The sequence below is a fragment of the Bombina bombina genome, chromosome 10, assembly GCF_027579735.1.
Source record: "Bombina bombina isolate aBomBom1 chromosome 10, aBomBom1.pri, whole genome shotgun sequence".
NCBI classification, from domain to species: domain Eukaryota; kingdom Metazoa; phylum Chordata; class Amphibia; order Anura; family Bombinatoridae; genus Bombina; species Bombina bombina.
In genome coordinates, this window is record NC_069508.1 from 174,426,868 (window position 1) to 174,451,627 (window position 24,760).

Here is a 24,760-nt window from a genome sequence, read left to right on the forward strand (position 1 = left end):
CTAATGTTATACATTAGCAGGAGCACTAGATGGCAGCACTATTTCCTGTCATGTAGTACTAATGTTATACATTAGCAAGAGCACTAGATGGCAGCACTATTTCCTGTCATGTAGCACTAATGTTATACATTAGCAAGAGCACTAGATGTCAGCACTATTTCCTGTCATGTAGTACTAATGTTATACATAAGCAAGAGCACTAGATGGCAGCACTATTTTCTGTCATGTAGTACTAATGTTATACATTAGCAAGAGCACTAGATGGCAGCACTATTTCCTGTCATGTAGTACTAATGTTATACATTAACAAGAGCACTAGATGGCAGCACTATTTCCTGTCATGTAGTACTAATGTTATACATAAGCAAGAGCACTAGATGTCAGCACTATTTTCTGTCATGTAGTACTAATGTTATACATAAGCAAGAGCACTAGATGTCAGCACTATTTCCTGTTATGCAATACTAATGTTATACATTAGCAAGAGCACTAGATGGCAGCACTATTTCCTGTCATGTAGTACTAATGTTATACATTAGCAAGAGCACTAGATGGCAGCACTATTTCCTGTCATGTAGTACTAATGTTATACATTAGCAAGAGCACTAGATGGCAGCACTATTTCCTGTCATGTAGCACTAATGTTATACATTAGCAAGAGCACTAGATGTCAGCACTATTTCCTGTCATGTAGTACTAATGTTATACATAAGCAAGAGCACTAGATGGCAGCACTATTTTCTGTCATGTAGTACTAATGTTATACATTAGCAAGAGCACTAGATGGCAGCACTATTTCCTGTCATGTAGTACTAATGTTATACATTAACAAGAGCACTAGATGGCAGCACTATTTCCTGTCATGTAGTACTAATGTTATACATAAGCAAGAGCACTAGATGTCAGCACTATTTTCTGTCATGTAGTACTAATGTTATACATAAGCAAGAGCACTAGATGTCAGCACTATTTCCTGTTATGCAATACTAATGTTATACATTAGCAAGAGCACTAGATGGCAGCACTATTTCCTGTCATGTAGTACTAATGTTATACATTAGCAAGAGCACTAGATGGCAGCACTATTTCCTGTCATGTAGTACTAATCTTATACATTAGCAAGAGCACTAGATGGCAGCACTATTTCCTGTCAGGTAGTGCTAATGTTATTCATTAGCAAGAACACTAGATGGCAGCACTATTTCCTGTCATGCAGTACTAATGTTATACATTAGCAAGAGCACTAGATGGCAGCACTATTTCCTGTCATGTAGTACTAATGTTATACATTAGCAAGAGCACTAGATGACAGCACTATTTTCTGTCATGTAGTACTAATTTTATACATTAGCAAGAGCACTAGATGGCAGCACTATTTCCTGTCATGTAGTACTAATGTTATACATTAGCAAGAGCACTATATGGCAGCACTATTTCCTGTCATGTAGTACTAATGTTATACATTAGCAAGAGCGCTAGATGGCAGCACTATTTCCTGTTATGTAGTACTAATGTTATATATTAGCAAGAGCACTAGATGGCAGCACTATTTCCTTTCATGTAGTACTAATGTAATACATTAGCAAGAGCATTAGATGGCAGCACTATTTCCTGTTATGTAGTACTAATGTTATACATAAGCAAGAGCACTAGATGGCAGCACTATTTCCTGTTATGCAATACTAATGTAATACATTAGCAAACAGCACTAGATGGCAGCACTATTTCCTGTCATGTAGTACTAATGTTATACATTAGCAAGAGCACTAGATGGCAGCACTATTTCCTGTCATGTAGTACTAATGTTATACATTAGCAAGAGAGCTAGATGGCAGCACAATTTCCTGTTATGTAGTACTAATGTTATACATTAGCAAGAGCACTAGATGGCAGCACTATTTCCTTTCATGTAGTAATAATGTAATACATAAGCAAGAGCACTAGATGGCAGCACTATTTCCTGTCATGTAGTACTAATGTTATACATAAGCAAGAGCACTAGATGGCAGCGCTATTTCCTGTCATGTAGTGCTAATGTTATACATAAGCAAGAGCACTAGATGGCAGCACTATTTCCTGTCATGCAGTACTAATGTTATACATTAGCAAGAGCACTAGATGGCATCACTATTTCCTGTCATGTAGTACTAATGTTATACATTAGCAAGAGCACTAGATGGCAGCACTATTTCCTGTCATGTAGTACTAATGTTATACATTAGCAAGAGCACTAGATGGCAGCACTATTTCCTGTTATGTAATACTAATGTTATACATTAGCAAGAGCACTAGATGGCAGCACTATTTCCTGTCATGTAGTACTAATGTTATACATAAGCAAGAGCACTAGAGGGCAGCACTATTTCCTGTCATGTAGTACTAATGTTATACATAAGCAAGAGCACTAGAGGGCAGCACTATTTCCTGACATGTAGTACTAATGTTATACATTAGCAAGAACACTAGATGGCAGCACTATTTCCTGTCATGTAGTACTAATGTTATACATAAGCAAGAGTACTAGATGGCAGCACTTTTTCCTGTCATGTAGTACTAATGTAATACATAAGCAAGAGCACTAGAAGGCAGCACTATTTCCTGTCATGTAGTACTAATGTTATACATAAGCAAGAGCACTAGATGGCAGCACTATTTCCTGTCATGTAGTACAAATGTTATACATAAGCAAGAGCACTAGATGGCAGCACTATTTCCTGTCATGTAGTACTAATGTTATACATTAGCAAGAGCACTAGATGGCAGCACTATTTCCTGTCATGTAGTAGTAATGTAATACATAAGCAAGAGCACTAGATGGCAGCACTATTTCCTGTCATGTAGTACAAATGTTATACATAAGCAAGAGCGCTAGATGGCAGCACTATTTCCTGTCATGTAGTACTAATGTTATACATTAGCAAGAGCGCTAGATGGCAGCACTATTTCCTGTCATGTAGTACTAATGTTATACATTAGCAAGAGCGCTAGATGGCAGCACTATTTCCTGTCATGTAGTACTAATGTTATACATTAGCTAGAGCTCTAGATGGTAGCACTATTTCCTGTCATGTAGTACTAATGTTATACATTAGCTAGAGCACTAGATGTCAGCACTATTTCCTGTCATGTAGTACTAATGTTATACATTAGCAAGAGCACTAGATGGCAGCACTATTTCCTGTCATGTAGTACTAATGTTATACATTAGCAAGAGCACTAGATGGCAGCACTATTTCCTGGCATGTAGTACTAATGTTATACATTAGCAAGAGCCCTAGATGGCAGCACTATTTCCTGTCATGTAGTACTAATGTTATACATTAGCAAGAGCACTAGATGGCAGCACTATTTCCTGTCATGTAGTACTAATGTTATACATTAGCAAGAGCACTAGATGGCAGCACTATTTCCTGTCATGTAGTACTAATGTTATACATAAGCAAGAGCACTAGATGTCAGCACTATTTTCTGTCATGTAGTACTAATGTTATACATAAGCAAGAGCACTAGATGTCAGCACTATTTCCTGTTATGCAATACTAATGTTATACATTAGCAAGAGCACTAGATGGCAGCACTATTTCCTGTCATGTAGTACTAATGTTATACATTAGCAAGAGCACTAGATGGCAGCACTATTTCCTGTCATGTAGTACTAATGTTATACATTAGCAAGAGCACTAGATGGCAGCACTATTTCCTGTCATGTAGCACTAATGTTATACATTAGCAAGAGCACTAGATGTCAGCACTATTTCCTGTCATGTAGTACTAATGTTATACATAAGCAAGAGCACTAGATGGCAGCACTATTTTCTGTCATGTAGTACTAATGTTATACATTAGCAAGAGCACTAGATGGCAGCACTATTTCCTGTCATGTAGTACTAATGTTATACATTAACAAGAGCACTAGATGGCAGCACTATTTCCTGTCATGTAGTACTAATGTTATACATAAGCAAGAGCACTAGATGTCAGCACTATTTTCTGTCATGTAGTACTAATGTTATACATAAGCAAGAGCACTAGATGTCAGCACTATTTCCTGTTATGCAATACTAATGTTATACATTAGCAAGAGCACTAGATGGCAGCACTATTTCCTGTCATGTAGTACTAATGTTATACATTAGCAAGAGCACTAGATGGCAGCACTATTTCCTGTCATGTAGTACTAATCTTATACATTAGCAAGAGCACTAGATGGCAGCACTATTTCCTGTCAGGTAGTGCTAATGTTATTCATTAGCAAGAACACTAGATGGCAGCACTATTTCCTGTCATGCAGTACTAATGTTATACATTAGCAAGAGCACTAGATGGCAGCACTATTTCCTGTCATGTAGTACTAATGTTATACATTAGCAAGAGCACTAGATGACAGCACTATTTTCTGTCATGTAGTACTAATTTTATACATTAGCAAGAGCACTAGATGGCAGCACTATTTCCTGTCATGTAGTACTAATGTTATACATTAGCAAGAGCACTATATGGCAGCACTATTTCCTGTCATGTAGTACTAATGTTATACATTAGCAAGAGCGCTAGATGGCAGCACTATTTCCTGTTATGTAGTACTAATGTTATATATTAGCAAGAGCACTAGATGGCAGCACTATTTCCTTTCATGTAGTACTAATGTAATACATTAGCAAGAGCATTAGATGGCAGCACTATTTCCTGTTATGTAGTACTAATGTTATACATAAGCAAGAGCACTAGATGGCAGCACTATTTCCTGTTATGCAATACTAATGTAATACATTAGCAAACAGCACTAGATGGCAGCACTATTTCCTGTCATGTAGTACTAATGTTATACATTAGCAAGAGCACTAGATGGCAGCACTATTTCCTGTCATGTAGTACTAATGTTATACATTAGCAAGAGAGCTAGATGGCAGCACAATTTCCTGTTATGTAGTACTAATGTTATACATTAGCAAGAGCACTAGATGGCAGCACTATTTCCTTTCATGTAGTAATAATGTAATACATAAGCAAGAGCACTAGATGGCAGCACTATTTCCTGTCATGTAGTACTAATGTTATACATAAGCAAGAGCACTAGATGGCAGCGCTATTTCCTGTCATGTAGTGCTAATGTTATACATAAGCAAGAGCACTAGATGGCAGCACTATTTCCTGTCATGCAGTACTAATGTTATACATTAGCAAGAGCACTAGATGGCATCACTATTTCCTGTCATGTAGTACTAATGTTATACATTAGCAAGAGCACTAGATGGCAGCACTATTTCCTGTCATGTAGTACTAATGTTATACATTAGCAAGAGCACTAGATGGCAGCACTATTTCCTGTTATGTAATACTAATGTTATACATTAGCAAGAGCACTAGATGGCAGCACTATTTCCTGTCATGTAGTACTAATGTTATACATAAGCAAGAGCACTAGAGGGCAGCACTATTTCCTGTCATGTAGTACTAATGTTATACATAAGCAAGAGCACTAGAGGGCAGCACTATTTCCTGACATGTAGTACTAATGTTATACATTAGCAAGAACACTAGATGGCAGCACTATTTCCTGTCATGTAGTACTAATGTTATACATAAGCAAGAGTACTAGATGGCAGCACTTTTTCCTGTCATGTAGTACTAATGTAATACATAAGCAAGAGCACTAGAAGGCAGCACTATTTCCTGTCATGTAGTACTAATGTTATACATAAGCAAGAGCACTAGATGGCAGCACTATTTCCTGTCATGTAGTACAAATGTTATACATAAGCAAGAGCACTAGATGGCAGCACTATTTCCTGTCATGTAGTACTAATGTTATACATTAGCAAGAGCACTAGATGGCAGCACTATTTCCTGTCATGTAGTAGTAATGTAATACATAAGCAAGAGCACTAGATGGCAGCACTATTTCCTGTCATGTAGTACAAATGTTATACATAAGCAAGAGCGCTAGATGGCAGCACTATTTCCTGTCATGTAGTACTAATGTTATACATTAGCAAGAGCGCTAGATGGCAGCACTATTTCCTGTCATGTAGTACTAATGTTATACATTAGCAAGAGCGCTAGATGGCAGCACTATTTCCTGTCATGTAGTACTAATGTTATACATTAGCTAGAGCTCTAGATGGTAGCACTATTTCCTGTCATGTAGTACTAATGTTATACATTAGCAAGAGCACTAGATGTCAGCACTATTTCCTGTCATGTAGTACTAATGTTATACATTAGCAAGAGCACTAGATGGCAGCACTATTTCCTGTCATGTAGTACTAATGTTATACATTAGCAAGAGCACTAGATGGCAGCACTATTTCCTGGCATGTAGTACTAATGTTATACATTAGCAAGAGCCCTAGATGGCAGCACTATTTCCTGTCATGTAGTACTAATGTTATACATTAGCAAGAGCACTAGATGGCAGCACTATTTCCTGTCATGTAGTACTAATGTTATACATTAGCAAGAGCACTAGATGGCAGCACTATTTCCTGTCATGTAGTACTAATGTTATACATTAGCAAGAGCACTAGATGGCAGCACTATTTCCTGTCATGTAGTACTAATGTTATACATTAGCAAGAGCACTAGATGGCAGCACTATTTCCTGTCATGTAGTACTAATGTTATACATTAGCAAGAGCACTAGATGGCAGCACTATTTCCTGTCATGTAGTACTAATGTTATACATTAGCAAGAGCACTAGATGGCAGCACTATTTCCTGTCATGTAGTACTAATGTTATACATTAGCAGGAGCACTAGATGGCAGCACTATTTCCTGTCATGTAGTACTAATTTTATACATAAGCAAGAGCACTAGATGGCAGCACTATTTCCTGTCATGTAGTACTAATGTTATACATTAGCAAGAGCACTAGATGGCAGCACTATTTCCTGTCATGTAGTACTAATGTTATACATTAGCAAGAGCACTAGATGTCAGCACTATTTCCTGTCATGTAGTACTAATGTTATACATAAGCAAGAGCACTAGATGGCAGCACTATTTCCTGTCATGTAGTACTAATGTTATACATTAGCAAGAGCACTAGATGGCAGCACTATTTCCTGTCATGTAGTACTAATGTTATACATTAACAAGAGCACTAGATGGCAGCACTATTTCCTGTCATGTAGTACTAATGTTATACATAAGCAAGAGCACTAGATGGCAGCACTATTTCCTGTCATGTAGTACTAATGTTATTCATTAGCAAGAACACTAGATGGCAGCACTATTTCCTGTTATGCAATACTAATGTTATACATTAGCAAGAGCACTAGATGGCAGCACTATTTCCTGTCATGTAGTACTAATGTTATACATTAGCAAGAGCACTAGATGGCAGCACTATTTCCTGTCATGTAGTACTAATCTTATACATTAGCAAGAGCACTAGATGGCAGCACTATTTCCTGTCATGTAGTGCTAATGTTATTCATTAGCAAGAACACTAGATGGCAGCACTATTTCCTGTCATGCAGTACTAATGTTATACATTAGCAAGAGCACTAGATGGCAGCACTATTTCCTGTCATGTAGTACTAATGTTATACATTAGCAAGAGCACTAGATGACAGCACTATTTTCTGTCATGTAGTACTAATTTTATACATTAGCAAGAGCACTAGATGGCAGCACTATTTCCTGTCATGTAGTACTAATGTTATACATTAGCAAGAGCACTAGATGGCAGCACTATTTCCTGTCATGTAGTACTAATGTTATACATTAGCAAGAGCGCTAGATGGCAGCACTATTTCCTGTTATGTAGTACTAATGTTATATATTAGCAAGAGCACTAGATGGCAGCACTATTTCCTTTCATGTAGTACTAATGTAATACATTAGCAAGAGCACTAGATGGCAGCACTATTTCCTGTCATGTAGTACTAATGTTATACATAAGCAAGAACACTAGATGGCAGCACTATTTCCTGTTATGCAATACTAATGTTATACATTAGCAAGAGCACTAGATGGCAGCACTATTTCCTGTCATGTAGTACTAATGTTATACATTAGCAAGAGCACTAGATGGCAGCACTATTTCCTGTCATGTAGTACTAATGTTATACATTAGCAAGAGCGCTAGATGGCAGCACAATTTCCTGTTATGTAGTACTAATGTTATACATTAGCAAGAGCACTAGATGGCAGCACTATTTCCTTTCATGTACTATTAATGTAATACATTAGCAAGAGCACTAGATGGCAGCACTATTTCCTGTCATGTAGTACTAATGTTATACATAAGCAAGAGCACTAGATGGCAGCGCTATTTCCTGTCATGTAGTGCTAATGTTATACATAAGCAAGAGCACTAGATGGCAGCACTATTTCCTGTCATGCAGTACTAATGTTATACATTAGCAAGAGCACTAGATGGCATCACTATTTCCTGTCATGTAGTACTAATGTTATACATTAGCAAGAGCACTAGATGGCAGCACTATTTCCTGTCATGTAGTACTAATGTTATACATTAGCAAGAGCACTAGATGGCAGCACTATTTCCTGTTATGTAATACTAATGTTATACATTAGCAAGAGCACTAGATGGCAGCACTATTTCCTGTCATGTAGTACTAATGTTATACATAAGCAAGAGCACTAGAGGGCAGCACTATTTCCTGTCATGTAGTACTAATGTTATACATAAGCAAGAGCACTAGAGGGCAGCACTATTTCCTGACATGTAGTACTAATGTTATACATTAGCAAGAGCACTAGATGGCAGCACTTTTTCCTGTCATGTATTAATAATGTTATACATTAGCAAGAACACTAGATGGCAGCACTATTTCCTGTCATGTAGTACTAATGTTATACATAAGCAAGAGTACTAGATGGCAGAACTTTTTCCTGTCATGTAGTACTAATGTAATACATAAGCAAGAGCACTAGATGGCAGCACTATTTCCTGTCATGTAGTACAAATGTTATACATAAGCAAGAGCACTAGATGGCAGCACTATTTCCTGTCATGTAGTACAAATGTTATACATAAGCAAGAGCACTAGATGGCAGCACTATTTCCTGTCATGTAGTACTAATGTTATACATTAGCAAGAGCACTAGATGGCAGCACTATTTCCTGTCATATAGTACTAATGTAATACATAAGCAAGAGCACTAGATGGCAGCACTATTTCCTGTCATGTAGTACAAATGTTATACATAAGCAAGAGCACTAGATGGCAGCACTATTTCCTGTCATGTAGTGATAATGTTATACATTAGCAAGAGCGCTAGATGGCAGCACTATTTCCTGTCATGTAGTACTAATGTTATACATTAGCAAGAGCGCTAGATGGCAGCACTATTTCCTGTCATGTAGTACTAATGTTATACATTAGCAAGAGCGCTAGATGGCAGCACTATTTCCTGTCATGTAGTACTAATGTTATACATTAGCTAGAGCACTAGATGGTAGCACTATTTCCTCTCATGTAGTAATAATGTTATACATTAGCTAGAGCACTAGATGTCAGCACTATTTCCTGTCATGTAGTACTAATGTTATACATTAGCAACAGCACTAGATGGCAGCACTATTTCCTGTCATGTAGTACTAATGTTATACATTAGCAAGAGCACTAGATGGCAGCACTATTTCCTGTCATGTAGTACTAATGTTATACATTAGCAAGAGCCCTAGATGGCAGCACTATTTCCTGTCATGTAGTACTAATGTTATACATTAGCAAGAGCACTAGATGGCAGCACTATTTCCTGTCATGTAGTACTAATGTTATACATAAGCAAGAGCACTAGATGGCAGCACTATTTCCTGTCATGTAGTACTAATGTTATACATTAGCAAGAGCACTAGATGGCAGCACTATTTCCTGTCATGTAGTACTAATGTTATACATTAGCAAGAGCACTAGATGGCAGCACTATTTCCTGTCATGTAGTACTAATGGCAGCATTATTTCCTGTCATGTAGTACTAATGTTATACATTAACAAGAGCACTAGATGGCAGCACTATTTCCTGTCATGTAGTACTAATGTTATACATAAGCAAGAGCACTAGATGACAGCACTATTTCCTGTCATGTAGTACTAATGTTATTCATTAGCAAGAACACTAGATGGCAGCACTATTTCCTGTTATGCAATACTAATGTTATACATTAGCAAGAGCACTAGATGGCAGCACTATTTCCTGTTATGTAGTACTAATGTTATACATTAGCAAGAGCACTAGATGGCAGCACTATTTCCTGTCATGTAGTACTAATCTTATACATTAGCAAGAGCACTAGATGGCAGCACTATTTCCTGTCATGTAGTGCTAATGTTATTCATTAGCAAGAACACTAGATGGCAGCACTATTTCCTGTCATGCAGTACTAATGTTATACATTAGCAAGAGCACTAGATGGCAGCACTATTTCCTGTCATGTAGTACTAATGTTATACATTAGCAAGAGCACTAGATGACAGCACTATTTTCTGTCATGTAGTACTAATGTTATACATTAGCAAGAGCACTAGATGGCAGCACTATTTCCTGTTATGCAATACTAATGTTATACATTAGCAAGAGCACTAGATGGCAGCACTATTTCCTGTCATGTAGTACTAATGTTATACATTAGCAAGAGCACTAGATGGCAGCACTATTTCCTGCCATGTAGTACTAATGTTATACATTAGCAAGAGCGCTAGATGGCAGCACAATTTCCTGTTATGTAGTACTAATGTTATACATTAGCAAGAGCACTAGATGGCAGCACTATTTCCTTTCATGTAGTACTAATGTAATACATTAGCAAGAGCACTAGATGGCAGCACTATTTCCTGTCATGTAGTACTAATGTTATACATAAGCAAGAGCACTAGATGGCAGCGCTATTTCCTGTCATGTAGTGCTAATGTTATACATAAGCAAGAGTACTAGATGGCAGCACTATTTCCTGTCATGCAGTACTAATGTTATACATTAGCAAGAGCACTAGATGGCAGCACTATTTCCTGTCATGTAGTACTAATGTTATACATTAGCAAGAGCACTAGATGGAAGCACTAATTCCTTTCATTCCTGTCATGCAGTAGTAATGTTATACATTAGCAAGAGTACTAAATGGCAGCACTATTTCCTGTCATGTAGTACTAATGTTATACATAAGCAAGAGTACTAGATGGCAGCACTTTTTCCTGTCATGTAGTACTAATGTAATACATAAGCAAGAGCACTAGATGGCAGCACTATTTCCTGTCATGTAGTACAAATGTTATACATAAGCAAGAGCACTAGATGGCAGCACTATTTCCTGTCATGTAGTACAAATGTTATACATAAGCAAGAGCACTAGATGGCAGCACTATTTCCTGTCATGTAGTACTAATGTTATACATTAGCAAGAGCACTAGATGGCAGCACTATTTCCTGTCATATAGCACTAATGTAATACATAAGCAAGAGCACTAGATGGCAGCACTATTTCCTGTCATGTAGTACAAATGTTATACATAAGCAAGAGCACTAGATGGCAGCACTATTTCCTGTCATGTAGTGCTAATGTTATACATTAGCAAGAGCGCTAGATGGCAGCACTATTTCCTGTCATGTAGTACTAATGTTTTACATTAGCAAGAGCGCTAGATGGCAGCACTATTTCCTGTCATGTAGTACTAATGTTATACATTAGCAAGAGCGCTAGATGGCAGCACTATTTCCTGTCATGTAGTACTAATGTTATACATTAGCTAGAGCACTAGATGGTAGCACTATTTCCTCTCATGTAGTAATAATGTTATACATTAGCTAGAGCACTAGATGTCAGCACTATTTCCTGTCATGTAGTACTAATGTTATACATTAGCAAGAGCACTAGATGGCAGCACTATTTCCTGTCATGTAGTACTAATGTTATACATTAGCAAGAGCACTAGATGGCAGCACTATTTCCTGTCATGTAGTACTAATGTTATACATTAGCAAGAGCCCTAGATGGCAGCACTATTTCCTGTCATGTAGTACTAATGTTATACATTAGCAAGAGCACTAGATGGCAGCACTATTTCCTGTCATGTAGTACTAATGTTATACATAAGCAAGAGCACTAGATGGCAGCACTATTTCCTGTCATGTAGTACTAATGTTATACATTAGCAAGAGCACTAGATGGCAGCACTATTTCCTGTCATGTAGTACTAATGTTATACATTAGCAAGAGCACTAGATGGCAGCACTATTTCCTGTCATGTAGTACTAATGGCAGCACTTTTTCCTGTCATGTAGTACTAATGTTATACATTAACAAGAGCACTAGATGGCAGCACTATTTCCTGTCATGTAGTACTAATGTTATACATAAGCAAGAGCACTAGATGACAGCACTATTTCCTGTCATGTAGTACTAATGTTATTCATTAGCAAGAACACTAGATGGCAGCACTATTTCCTGTTATGCAATACTAATGTTATACATTAGCAAGAGCACTAGATGGCAGCATTATTTCCTGTTATGTAGTACTAATGTTATACATTAGCAAGAGCACTAGATGGCAGCACTATTTCCTGTCATGTAGTACTAATCTTATACATTAGCAAGAGCACTAGATGGCAGCACTATTTCCTGTCATGTAGTGCTAATGTTATTCATTAGCAAGAACACTAGATGGCAGCACTATTTCCTGTCATGCAGTACTAATGTTATACATTAGCAAGAGCACTAGATGGCAGCACTATTTCCTGTCATGTAGTACTAATGTTATACATTAGCAAGAGCACTTGATGACAGCACTATTTTCTGTCATGTAGTACTAATGTTATACATTAGCAAGAGCACTAGATGGCAGCACTATTTCCTGTTATGCAATACTAATGTTATACATTAGCAAGAGCACTAGATGGCAGCACTATTTCCTGTCATGTAGTACTAATGTTATACATTAGCAAGAGCACTAGATGGCAGCACTATTTCCTGCCATGTAGTACTAATGTTATACATTAGCAAGAACGCTAGATGGCAGCACAATTTCCTGTTATGTAGTACTAATGTTATACATTAGCAAGAGTACTAGATGGCAGCACTATTTCCTTTCATGTAGTACTAATGTAATACATTAGCAAGAGCACTAGATGGCAGCACTATTTCCTGTCATGTAGTACTAATGTTATACATAAGCAAGAGCACTAGATGGCAGCGCTATTTCCTGTCATGTAGTGCTAATGTTATACATAAGCAAGAGTACTAGATGGCAGCACTATTTCCTGTCATGCAGTACTAATGTTATACATTAGCAAGAGCACTAGATGGCAGCACTATTTCCTGTCATGTAGTACTAATGTTATACATTAGCAAGAGTACTAGATGGCAGCACTATTTCCTGTCATGTAGTACTAATGTTATACATTAGCAAGAGCACTAGATGGAAGCACTAATTCCTTTCATTCCTGTCATGCAGTAGTAATGTTATACATTAGCAAGAGCACTAAATGGCAGCACTATTTCCTGTCATGTAGTACTAATGTTATACATAAGCAAGAGCACTAGATGGCAGCACTATTTCCTGTCATGTAGTACTAATGTTATACATTAGCAAGAGCACTAGATAACAGCACTATTTCCTGTCATGTAGTACTAATGTTATACATAAGCAAGAGCACTAGATGGCAGCACTATTTCCTGTCATGTAGTACTAATGTTATACATTAGCAAGAGCATTTGATGGCAGCACTATTTCCTGCCTTGTAGTACTTCAGACATGTGCATGGTACCTATCTAGCTATCTCTTCAACAAAGAATTACAAGAGAACAAAGCAAATATGCTAATAAAAGTAAATTGGAAACTTTTTTTAAAATTGTATTCTCTATCTGAATTATGAAAGAAAGATTTTGGTTTTCATGTCCCTTTAACCAAGTTACTCCTAGAGGGTCACATGGCCTGCTCGTTTAGAAGCTGTTAATAATGATGTGTACATGCATGCACAGCTTTAAAGGGATATAATACTCATAAGCTAAATCAGTAAAATGTGATGCTACATAACTGCAAAATGCTGATATGAAAATATCACTTGAACATCTCTATGTAAGGAGGGAAGATATTTTACCTTACAATTTCTTCAGCTCACACGAGTAAGTGCTCTGTGAACAGTTATACATCAGCTGCTGTCCAGTTGCAAGTTTAAAGAAAAAAAATAGCCAATCAGCATCAGCAGTGCTGGGGTCATGCATTGCTTTGCTGTGATCTCATGAGATTTCACTCAAACGTTGTTAAATCTCATGAGATTTCATAGTAAACTTCCTTAAACTGAATAGGAAAATAACATGGCTGTACCTGCACATGCAAGATGCACTCTCCCTTGCAAGTCCTGGGACTAGTATCCTGATTAGCTGTTTAAAGTCCCTTTACAATGGGGTGTGAATACCTTTAGGACATTTTGAGGTAAATATCTTCCTTTTTTACATAGAGATGTTCAGGTGATATTTTCTAGTCAGCTTTTTACAGCCATGCTACATCAATTTCAAGTGCTTCAACATTTTGGTATCATGTTTAAAGTTTCACTAGAAAGCCAAGTTAGGGTAGGGGCATCGTACCCACTGCTTGTCTAATGGGTTAACAAATTTACATTTATACATCAACTCTGTGATACACAAAAAGTCAAGTGGCCACTAACATGAAGCAGGAAAGTATTTCCTTTATAATGAGGAGTATATTTTTGCTTCCTTCTGCACACCAGCCACCCCCTGGAGTGGACATCAAAGCCCGCTATGGAAGACAAAGGGAGCTATTTGTTTAAGGAAAGAAACCCTGTGTTTATAACCCTTTAGGACATTGTGCGGCTCTTAACTTAAGCATGACAGATGTGAATAAACAGAAACATGTTTCTATTCATATCAGCTAGGTTTTTATTCAGTATATTAATTATTTGTGTTTTATTCACAATTACATTTTTGCATCAAACTTCAATAAAGCTGTTGACCAGTTCATGATTGCGTTACCTGTCCTGGATAGTAAAGTCTTGGCATATTCTGGGTGAGTGATGTTTAAGTAAACAGTAAACTTTCCAAACCACACAGGGTTGGCAAATGGGTATTGTAATGACCAGCTATGCAATGTGTCCAGATCATATCCATCCCAGTGTAACTGCAGAAAACAGTTATATTTATCATTATAATGTATCCATAAAGAACCAATATATCAATTCACAATGCAGAATTGTAAATATTTACATAAAAGGACATTCAAGTCAAAATGAAATATAATTTTTAATTAAGCATAGAAAAATAAGAAAATGTAAGATCCATTCATCATTTTACGAGCTATTCCTCTGCAATTTACCCTTTTTCACTCTTCGCAGAAATACTGGAGTTACATCTGAATCTTTAAAGGGATGTTGTTCTAGCTTGAAAATAAAATTTTCTATTTTGTTACAACATTTAAAAAAAAAAAGAAAAGCACTTTATTTATTATCACCTAGATTACGAGTTTTGCGTTACGGTTTTAACGCTGAAAAAAATGGCCATTTCAGCATAAAAACCGTAATGTAGCCATTACGAGTCTTGTCGGTATAGCTATACCGCAAGCATTTTAGCCTGTAACGCAATGTCAATCCCGCACTCAAAAAAATTAAGTTTTTGCGTGGGATTTCCATAGCGCACCGCGGTATTACAAGTTGTGCGGTGAGGCTAAAATACTTGCGTTACAGTCTATACCGACACGATCCGTTGCGCTATCTGAGAGCTGTAGTTATGAGTTTTGCGCAACAAAACTGTTACACAAAACTCATAACTAAAATGTTACAAAGTACACTAACACCCATAAACTACCTAGTAACCCTTATTCCGCCGCCCTCCCGCATTGCAAACACTATATTAAACCTATTAACCCTTAATCTGCCGCACCAGACATTACCGCCACTAATAAAAGTTATTAACCCCTATTCCGCCTTTCCCTGATCGCCACCACTATAATAAAGTTATTAACCCCTAAACCTCTGGCCTCCCACATCACCGCCACTAAATAAACCTATTAACCCCTAAACTGCCAGCCCCCCACATCGCAAAATACTAAATTAAACTATTAACCACTAAACCTAACAACCCCCTAACTTTAAATAAAAATTACAATATCCCTGTCTTAAAATAAATAAAAACTTACCTGTGAAATTAAAAAAAACAAGTTTAAACTAACAATTAACCGAACATTACTATTATACTAAAATTAAAATAACTACCAATTAAATAAACTAAATTACATATTAAAAAAAACTAACACTACTAAACAAATGTCTAAAAAAAGTCTAAAATTAAAAAAAAATTAAAAATACTAAATTACATAAAATAACAAACGAAATTATCCAAAATAAAAACAATTACACCTAATCTTATAGCCCTATAAAAATAAAAAAAACCTAGCCTACAATAAACTACCAATAGCCCTTAAAAGGGCATTTTGTAGGGCATTGCCCTAAAGAAATCAGCTCTTTTGCCTGAAAAAATACAAAGACCCCCAACAGTAAAACCCAAACCCTCCAAAATAAAAAACCTAACTAAAGGGCATTTAGCTCTTTTAAAAAAGCCCAAACCCTAATATAAAAAAAACACTCAAAAAAAGTTTAAAAAAACCTAAAACTAACCCCTGACGATCCATTTACAGTTTCTGAAGTCCAGACATCCATCCTTCATACGGTCGCTGCCGTACACTGAATCTTCAATGCAAGGGAGCCTTTTGAAAATGGCGTCCCTTGCATTCCTATTGGCTGATTTGATTTTTTAAATTCAAATCAGCCAATAGGATAAGAGCTACTGAGATCCTATTGGCTGTTCAAACCAGCCAATAGGATGAAAGCTATGAGGAAAGCATGCACGAGCATGTTAAAGCAGCCCTTGGATTTTCTGTGGTTGGGAGCTTGTCGCCACCGTATCGCACGCACAAGGCGACTTTCTAGAAACTTGTAATGGCAGCGATATGGAGGGTGAACTAAAGCAACTTTTGTTCCGTTCATTTCACACCCTCTATAGCGCAAAACTTGTAATCTAGGTGTATGTTTTTAACTTCTAAAGAGAGGTTAAATACATAGTTAAAGTTATGCAACTTGTATGCTCCTGTGATATTCCAGGTTAGAATACAGCCATTGATTTGAGGCTATGTATGTATACCGTTCCTGATTGGTTCATTGTCCATATCCTTATCTGGTGCAACAAAGTACTGTGCCAGGTTGCATGACATTTACTATGTGTTTAACTACTTGGGAAATTGTTTTGACATAATAGACCATTTTATTTTTACACTAGAGAGTCCCTTTAAAGGGATATGAAACCCAAAATATTTCTTTAATTTTTCAAATGAACATATCATTTTAAACAACTTTCCTATTTATTTCTATTATGTAATTTGATTTGTTCTTTTGGTATGCCTTGTTGAAAAGCATACTTAGGTAGGCTAAGAGCAGGGAGCTAACTGTTGATTGATAGCTGAACATATATGCATCTTGTCATTGGCTTACTGATGTGTATTGCATTGCTTCTCCTTCAATAAAGAGTACTAAGACAATAAAGCAAAATATATAATAGAATTAAATTAAACAGTTATTTAAAATTGTTTGCTCCGTCTTAATAAAGAAAGAAAAAAAATGGGGTTCATGTCTCTTTAAATATGCTGCACTTTAACTGTGCAAGCTACTTGCTAGACTAAAGATACATGATACATAGTGATTTCTTAAAGTTGTGCACAAACTCATTTACATCTGGCCTCTGGCATTATGCATACATATTTAAAATGGTATTCAAGTGGTGTGTCCCTGGATTGTTATTGATTTACAACACCTATAGTGTGCTAACAATGCTATAATCTTTTAAGACATTTTGTATATAGATCTTTTGCAATACAATGCATTTAGCAACATATACAAAAACACAAGAAATAATACTGTTATGTCCCTTATTTTGGCTATTTGCTTTACAGCATAGTGCAGTAATGTGAGTTATTGTAAGCCCCAGATATACACACTTATATTATCGCCTCCATTTTTTTACTCCAGTATCTACATTAATGCAAATTTTCTGCATGAAGTGGAATCGTGATTTTAATATTAAATTAAAATTCACCCTCCTGTTCAGACACATACGCATAGATTTAGAGTTTTGCGGTAGCCGTCAAAACCAGCGTTAGGGGGTCCTAATGCTGGTTTTTACCGCCCGCTGGTATTTGGAGTCAGTCAGGAAAGGGTCTGACGCTCACTTTCCAGCCGCGACTTTTCCATACAGCAGATCCCCCTACGCCAATTGTGTATCCTATCTTTTCAATGGGATCTTTCTAACGCTGGTATTTAGAGTCTTGGCTGAAGTGAGCGTTAGAAATCTAACGACAAAACTCCAGCCGCAGAAAAAAAACAGGAGTTAAGAGCTTTTTGGGCTAACGCCGGTTCATAAAGCTCTTAACTACTGTGGTCTAAAGTACACTAACACCAATAAACTACCTATGTACCCCTAAACCGAGGTCCCCCCACATCGCCGCCACTGTATTAATTTTTTTTAACCCCTAATCTGCCGACCGCACACCGCCGCCACCTACGTTATACTTATGTACCCCTAATCTGCTGCCCCTAACACCGCCGACCCCTATATTATATTTATTAACCCCTAATCTGCCCCCCACAACGTCGCCGCCAGCTACCTACAATAATTAACCCCTAATCTGCTGACCGGACCTCACCGCTACTATAATAAATGTATTAACCCCTAATCTGCCTCACTCCCGCCTCAATAACCCTATAAGAAATATTGTTAACGCCTAATCTGCCCTCCCTAACATCGCCGACACCTAACTACAATTATTAACCCCTAATCTGCTGACCGGACCTCACCGCTACTCTAATAAATGTATTAACCCCTAAAGCTAAGTCTAACACTAACTCCCCCCTAAATTAAATATAATTTTATTCTAACGAAATAAATTAAATCTTATTAAATAAATTATTCCTATTTAAAGCTAAATACTTACCTGTAAAATAAACCCTAATATAGCTACAATATAATTATATTGTAGCTATTTTAGGATTAATATTTATTTTACAGGCAACTTTGTATTTATTTTAACCAGGTACAATAGCTATTAAATAGTTAATAACTATTTAATAGCTACCTAGTTAAAATAATTACAAAATGACCTGTAAAATAAATCCTAACCTAAGTTACAATTAAACCTAACACTACACTATCAATAAATTAATTACATACAAATACCTACAAATAAATACAATTAAATAAACTAACTAAAGTACAAAAAATAAAAAAGAACTAAGTTACAAAAAATAAAAAAATATTTACAAAAATTAGAAAAATATTACAACAATTTAAAACTAATTACACCTACTCTAAGCCCCTAATAAAATAACAAAGCCCCCCAAAATAAAAAAATGCCCTACCCTATTCTAAAATTAAAATAGAAAAGCTCTTTTACCTTACCAGCCTTTAAAAGGGCCATTAGAGGGGCATGCCCCAAAGAATTCAGCTCTTTTGCCTGGAAAAAAAACATACAATACCCCCCCAACATTACAATCCACCACCCACATACCCCTAATCTAACCCAAACCCCCCTTAAATAAACCTAACACTAAGCCCCTGAAGATCTTGCTACCTTATCTTCACCACACCGGGTACCACCGATCCGTCCTGGCTCCGATGTCTTGATCCAAGCCCAAGCGGGGGTTGAAGACATCCATCCTCCAGCTGAAGTCTTGATCCAAGCGGCGGCTAAAGAAGTCCATCTTCAGGCAGAAGTCTTCATCCTATCCGGGCAGAAGAGGACATCTGGACCGGCAAACATCTTCATCCAGGCGGCATCTTCTATGTTCTTCCATCCGATGACGAGCGGCTCATCTTGAAGACCTCCAGCGCGGATCCATCCTCTTCTTCCGACGACTAGACGAATGAAGGTTCCTTTAAGGGACGTCATCCAAGATGGCGTCCCTCAAATTCCGATTGGCTGATAGGATTCTATCAGCCAATCGGAATTAAGGTAGGAAAATTCTGATTGGCTGATGGAATCAGCCAATCAGATTCAAGTTTAATCCGATTGGCTGATTGGATCAGCCAATCAGATTGAGCTCACATTCTATTGGCTGATCAGAACAGCCAATAGAATGCAAGCTCATCGGATGGAAGAACATAGAAGATGCCGCCTGGATGAAGATGTTTGCCGGTCCAGATGTCCTCTTCTGCCCAGATAGGATGAAGACTTCTGCTCGAAGATGGACTTCTTTAGCCGCCGCTTGGATCAAGACTTCAGCCGGAGGATGGATGTCTTCAGCCCCCCGCTTGGGCTTGGATCAAGACATCGGAGCCAGGACGGATCGGTGGTACCCGGTGTGGTGAAGATAAGGTAGGAAGATCTTCAGGGGCTTAGTGTTAGGTTTATTTAAGGGGGGTTTGGGTTAGATTAGGGGTATGTGGGTGGTGGGTTGTAATGTTGGGGGGGGTATTGTATGTGTTTTTTTCCAGGCAAAAGAGCTGAATTCTTTGGGGCATGCCCCGCAAATGGCCCTTTTAAGGGCTGGTAAGGTAAAAGAGCTTTTCTATTTTAATTTTAGAATAGGGTAGGGCATTTTTTTTATTTTGGGGGGGCTTTGTTATTTTATTAGGGGGCTTAGAGTAGGTGTAATTAGTTTAAAATTGTTGTAATATTTTTCTAATGTTTGTAAATATTTTTTTATTTTTTGTAACTTAGTTCTTTTTTATTTTTTGTACTTTAGTTAGTTTATTTAATTGTATTTATTTGTAGGTATTTGTATGTAATTAATGTATTGATAGTGTAGTGTTAGGTTTAATTGTAGATAATTGTAGGTATTTGTATGTAATTAATTTATTGATAGTGTAGTGTTAGGTTTAATTGTAACTTAGGTTAGGATTTATTTTACAGGTAATTTTGTAATTATTTTAACTAGGTAGCTATTAAATAGTTATTAACTATTTAATAGCTATTGTACCTGGTTAAAATAAATACAAAGTTGCCTGTAAAATAAATATTAATCCTAAAATAGCTACAATATAATTATTCGTTATATTGTAGCTATATTAGGGTTTATTTTACAGGTAAGTATTTAGCTTTAACTAGGAATAATTTATTTAATAAGAATTATTTTTTTTCGTTAGAATAAAATTATATTTAACTTAGGGGGGTGTTAGTGTTAGGGTTAGACTTAGCTTTAGGGGTTAATACATTTATTATAGTAGCGGTGAGGTCCGGTCGGCAGATTAGGGGTTAATAATTGAAGTTAGGTGTCGGCGATGTTAGGGAGGGCAGATTAGGGGTTAATACTATTTCTTATAGGGTTATTGATGCGGGAGTGAGGCGGATTAGGGGTTAATACTATTTCTTATAGGGTTATTGATGCGGGAGTGAGGCGGATTAGGGGTTAATAACTGTATTATAGTAGCTGCTTTTTTGCAGGTGTTAGGTTTTTTTCAGCTCAAACTGTCCCATTGTTTCCTATGGGGGAATCGTGCACGAGCACGTTTTTGAAGCTGGCCGCGTCCGTAAGCACCGCTGGTATTTAGAGTTGCAGTGGCGGTAAATTATGCTCTACGCTCCCTTTTTGGAGCCTAACGCAGCCCTTCTGTGAACTCTAAATACCAGCGGTATTTAAAAGGTGCGGCCAAAAAAAAGCATGCGTAGCTAACGCACCCCTTCTAACGCAAAACTCCAAATCTAAGCCATATAGTATTATGTCTGGAGGGTTGAGGGTCATGGAAAATGCATTGGGGGGGGGCATTGGGGGGGCACACTGTAGCTCTGTGCCTTATGTTGTACAAGTCATCTTTAAATAAACACATCTGATAAACAGTTTTGTATTGTCATAGCATGTCTGTATACTGTATTGTCATAGCATGTCTGTATACTGTATTGCCATAGCATGTCTGTATACTGTATTGTCATAGCATCTCTGTATACTGTATTGCCACAGCATGTCTGTATTGTCATAGCATGCCTGTATTGTCATAGCATGTCTGTATACGGTATTGTCATAGCATGTCTGTATTGTCATAGCAGCATGTCTGTATTGTCATATCGTGTCTGTATTGTCATAGCAGCATGTCTGTATTGTCATAGCATGTCTGTATACTGTATTGTCATAGCATGTCTGTATTGTCATAGCATGTCTGTATACTGTATTGTCATAGCATGTCTGTATACTGTATTGTCATAGCATGTCTGTATTGTCATAGCAGCGTGTCTGTATTTTCATAGCGTGTCTGTATTGTCATAGCAGCATGTCTGTATTGTCATAGCGTGTCTGTATTGTCATAGCATGTCTGTATCCTGTTCAGTATTGCCATAGTATGTCTGTATTGTCATAGCATGCCTGTATTGTCATAGCATGTCTGTATTGTCATATCATGCCTGTATTGCCATAGCATGTCTGTATTGTCATAGCATGTCTGTATTGCCATAGAATGTCTGTATTGTCATAGCATGTCTGTATACTGTATTGTCATAGCATGTCTGTATTACCATAGCATGTCTGTATTGTCATAGCATGCCTGTATACTGTATTGTCATAGCATGTCTGTATTGCCATAGCTTGTCTTTATTGTCATAGCATGCCTGTATACTGTATTGTCATAGCATGTCTGTATACTGTATTGTCATAGCATGTCTGTATTACCATAGCATGTCTGTATTGTCATAGCATGCCTGTATACTGTATTGTCATAGCATGTCTGTATTACCATAGCTTGTCTTTATTGTCATAGCATGCCTGTATACTGTATTGTCATCGCATGTCTGTATTACCATAGCATGTATGTATTACCATAGCATGTCTGTATACTGTATTGTCATAGCATTTCTGTATTACAATAGCATGACTGTATTGTCATCTATAAGATTATTGGTGCGTTATAAATAGAAATCAGTTATCAGCAGGACATTCACTTAGCATTCCAGTGGCACTCACAACATTCTGTTACATGGCTCCTACCTCATGTACTTGCCCATACAGACTGGGGCTGGCAGGTCCTGGGAAAGGCTCCAAGGCTCTCTTTAGTGTCTCTCTCCTCTGGTGTAGCTGGATGACCTTCAGCAGCACCACAGACAAACAAAAGACAGCAACAAGGTGAAGAATCCTATACACATCCACACAACACAGGGACTCCAGCAACGAAGCCATTGTGTGTGGCCCCCAGAGCACATGTAACTGCTCCCACCCAGTAACCTCAATTACAGGCTGGAAGAACCTGATACATGAGCATCTTTTGATTAGCACAAGAAGAGACACGCTGCAGCCCCACCTAGTGGGGATAAACTGCACTTACGCTATCCCCTGTACTATACAGTGTTGATCAGTGTAAGGCGAAACTGCACTAACCGTATCCCCTGTACAACACAGTGCTGGTCAGTGTAAGGCGAAACTGCACTAACTGCATCCCCTGTACAAAATAGTGCTAAAAAGTGTTAAGGATAAACTGCACTAACTGTATCCCCTGTACAGCACAGTGCTGATCAGTGTAATGATAAACTGCACTAACCATATCCCCTGTACAACACAGTGCTGATCAGTGTAAGGATCAACTGCACTAACTGTATCCCCTGTACAACACAGTGCTGATCAGTGTAAGGATAAACTGCACTAACTGTATCCCCTGTACAACAAAGTGCTGATTAGTGTAAGGTTAAACTGCACTAACTGTATGCCATGTACCACACAGTGCTGATCAGTGTAAGGTAAAACTGCACTAACTGCATCCCCTGTACAAAACAGTGCTAAAAAGTGTTAAGGATAAACTGCATTAACTGTACCCCCTGTACAACACAGTGCTGATCAGTGTAAGGATAAACTGCACTAACTGTATCCCCTGTACAACACAGTGCTGATCAGTGTTAGGATAAACTGCACTAACCATATCCCCTGTACAACACAGTGCTGATCAGTGTAAGGATAAACTGCACTAACTGTATCCCCTGTAGAACACAGTGCTGATCAGTGTAAGGATAAACTGCACTAACTGTATCCCCTGTACAACAAAGTGCTGATTAGTGTAAGGATAAACTGCACTAACTGTATCCCCTGTACCACACAGTGCTGATCAGTGTAAGGTAAAACTGCACTAACTGTATCCCCTGTACAACACAGTGCTGATTAGTGTAAGAATTAACTGCATCTCCTGTACAACACAGGGCTGATCAGTGTAAGAATAAACTGCACTAACTGTATCCCCTTTACAACAAAGTGCTGATTAGTGTAAGGATAAACTGCACTAACTGTATCCCCTGTACCACACAGTGCTGATCAGTGTAAGGTAAAACTGCACTAACTGTATCTCCTGTACAACACAGTGCTAATCAATGTAAGAATTAACTGCATCTCCTGTAAAACACAGGGCTGATCAGTGTAAGAATAAACTGCACTAACTTTATCCCCTGTACTATACAGTGCTTATCAGTGTAAGGATAAACTGCACTAACTGTTTCCCCTGTACAACACAGGGCTGATCATCACAACATCCCCTATACCAGTGTTGGGTAACCTTGGCACCCCAAATGTTTTGAAAGCACGTTTTCCATGATGCTTAGGCACTCTGGTCTAGTTGAGCATCATGGGAATGTAGTTTTAAAATATCTGGGGTGCCAAGGTTAGCCATAACTGCCCTATACCATACAGTGCTGCTTATCATCACAGCAGCATCCCCTATATGCTTATAGTAAACAAATCTGAAAGGGAGATTACAACATGGGATATATTTTTTGTTTTGTTTGTTATTAAATTAAAACAGGTTAATTCAGCTACTATGGCATTTTT

The 24,760-nt window shown here is 37.6% G+C and overlaps 1 protein-coding gene across 1 annotated transcript in view; it reads right to left on the minus strand.

The window, feature by feature from the left end:
• LOC128640780 (cytochrome P450 4B1-like) overlaps positions 1 to 23,131 on the minus strand; it is a 71,749-nt gene extending 48,618 nt beyond the window's left edge. Inside the window, exons 1-2 of the mRNA XM_053693201.1 lie at positions 22,943 to 23,131; positions 14,961 to 15,105 (exon numbers count right to left, since the gene is read on the minus strand). Coding sequence (XP_053549176.1) covers positions 14,961 to 15,105; positions 22,943 to 23,131 — 334 coding nt within the window. The remainder of the gene's footprint in view (positions 1 to 14,960; positions 15,106 to 22,942) is intronic.
• Positions 23,132 to 24,760: the final 1,629 nt, after the last annotated feature.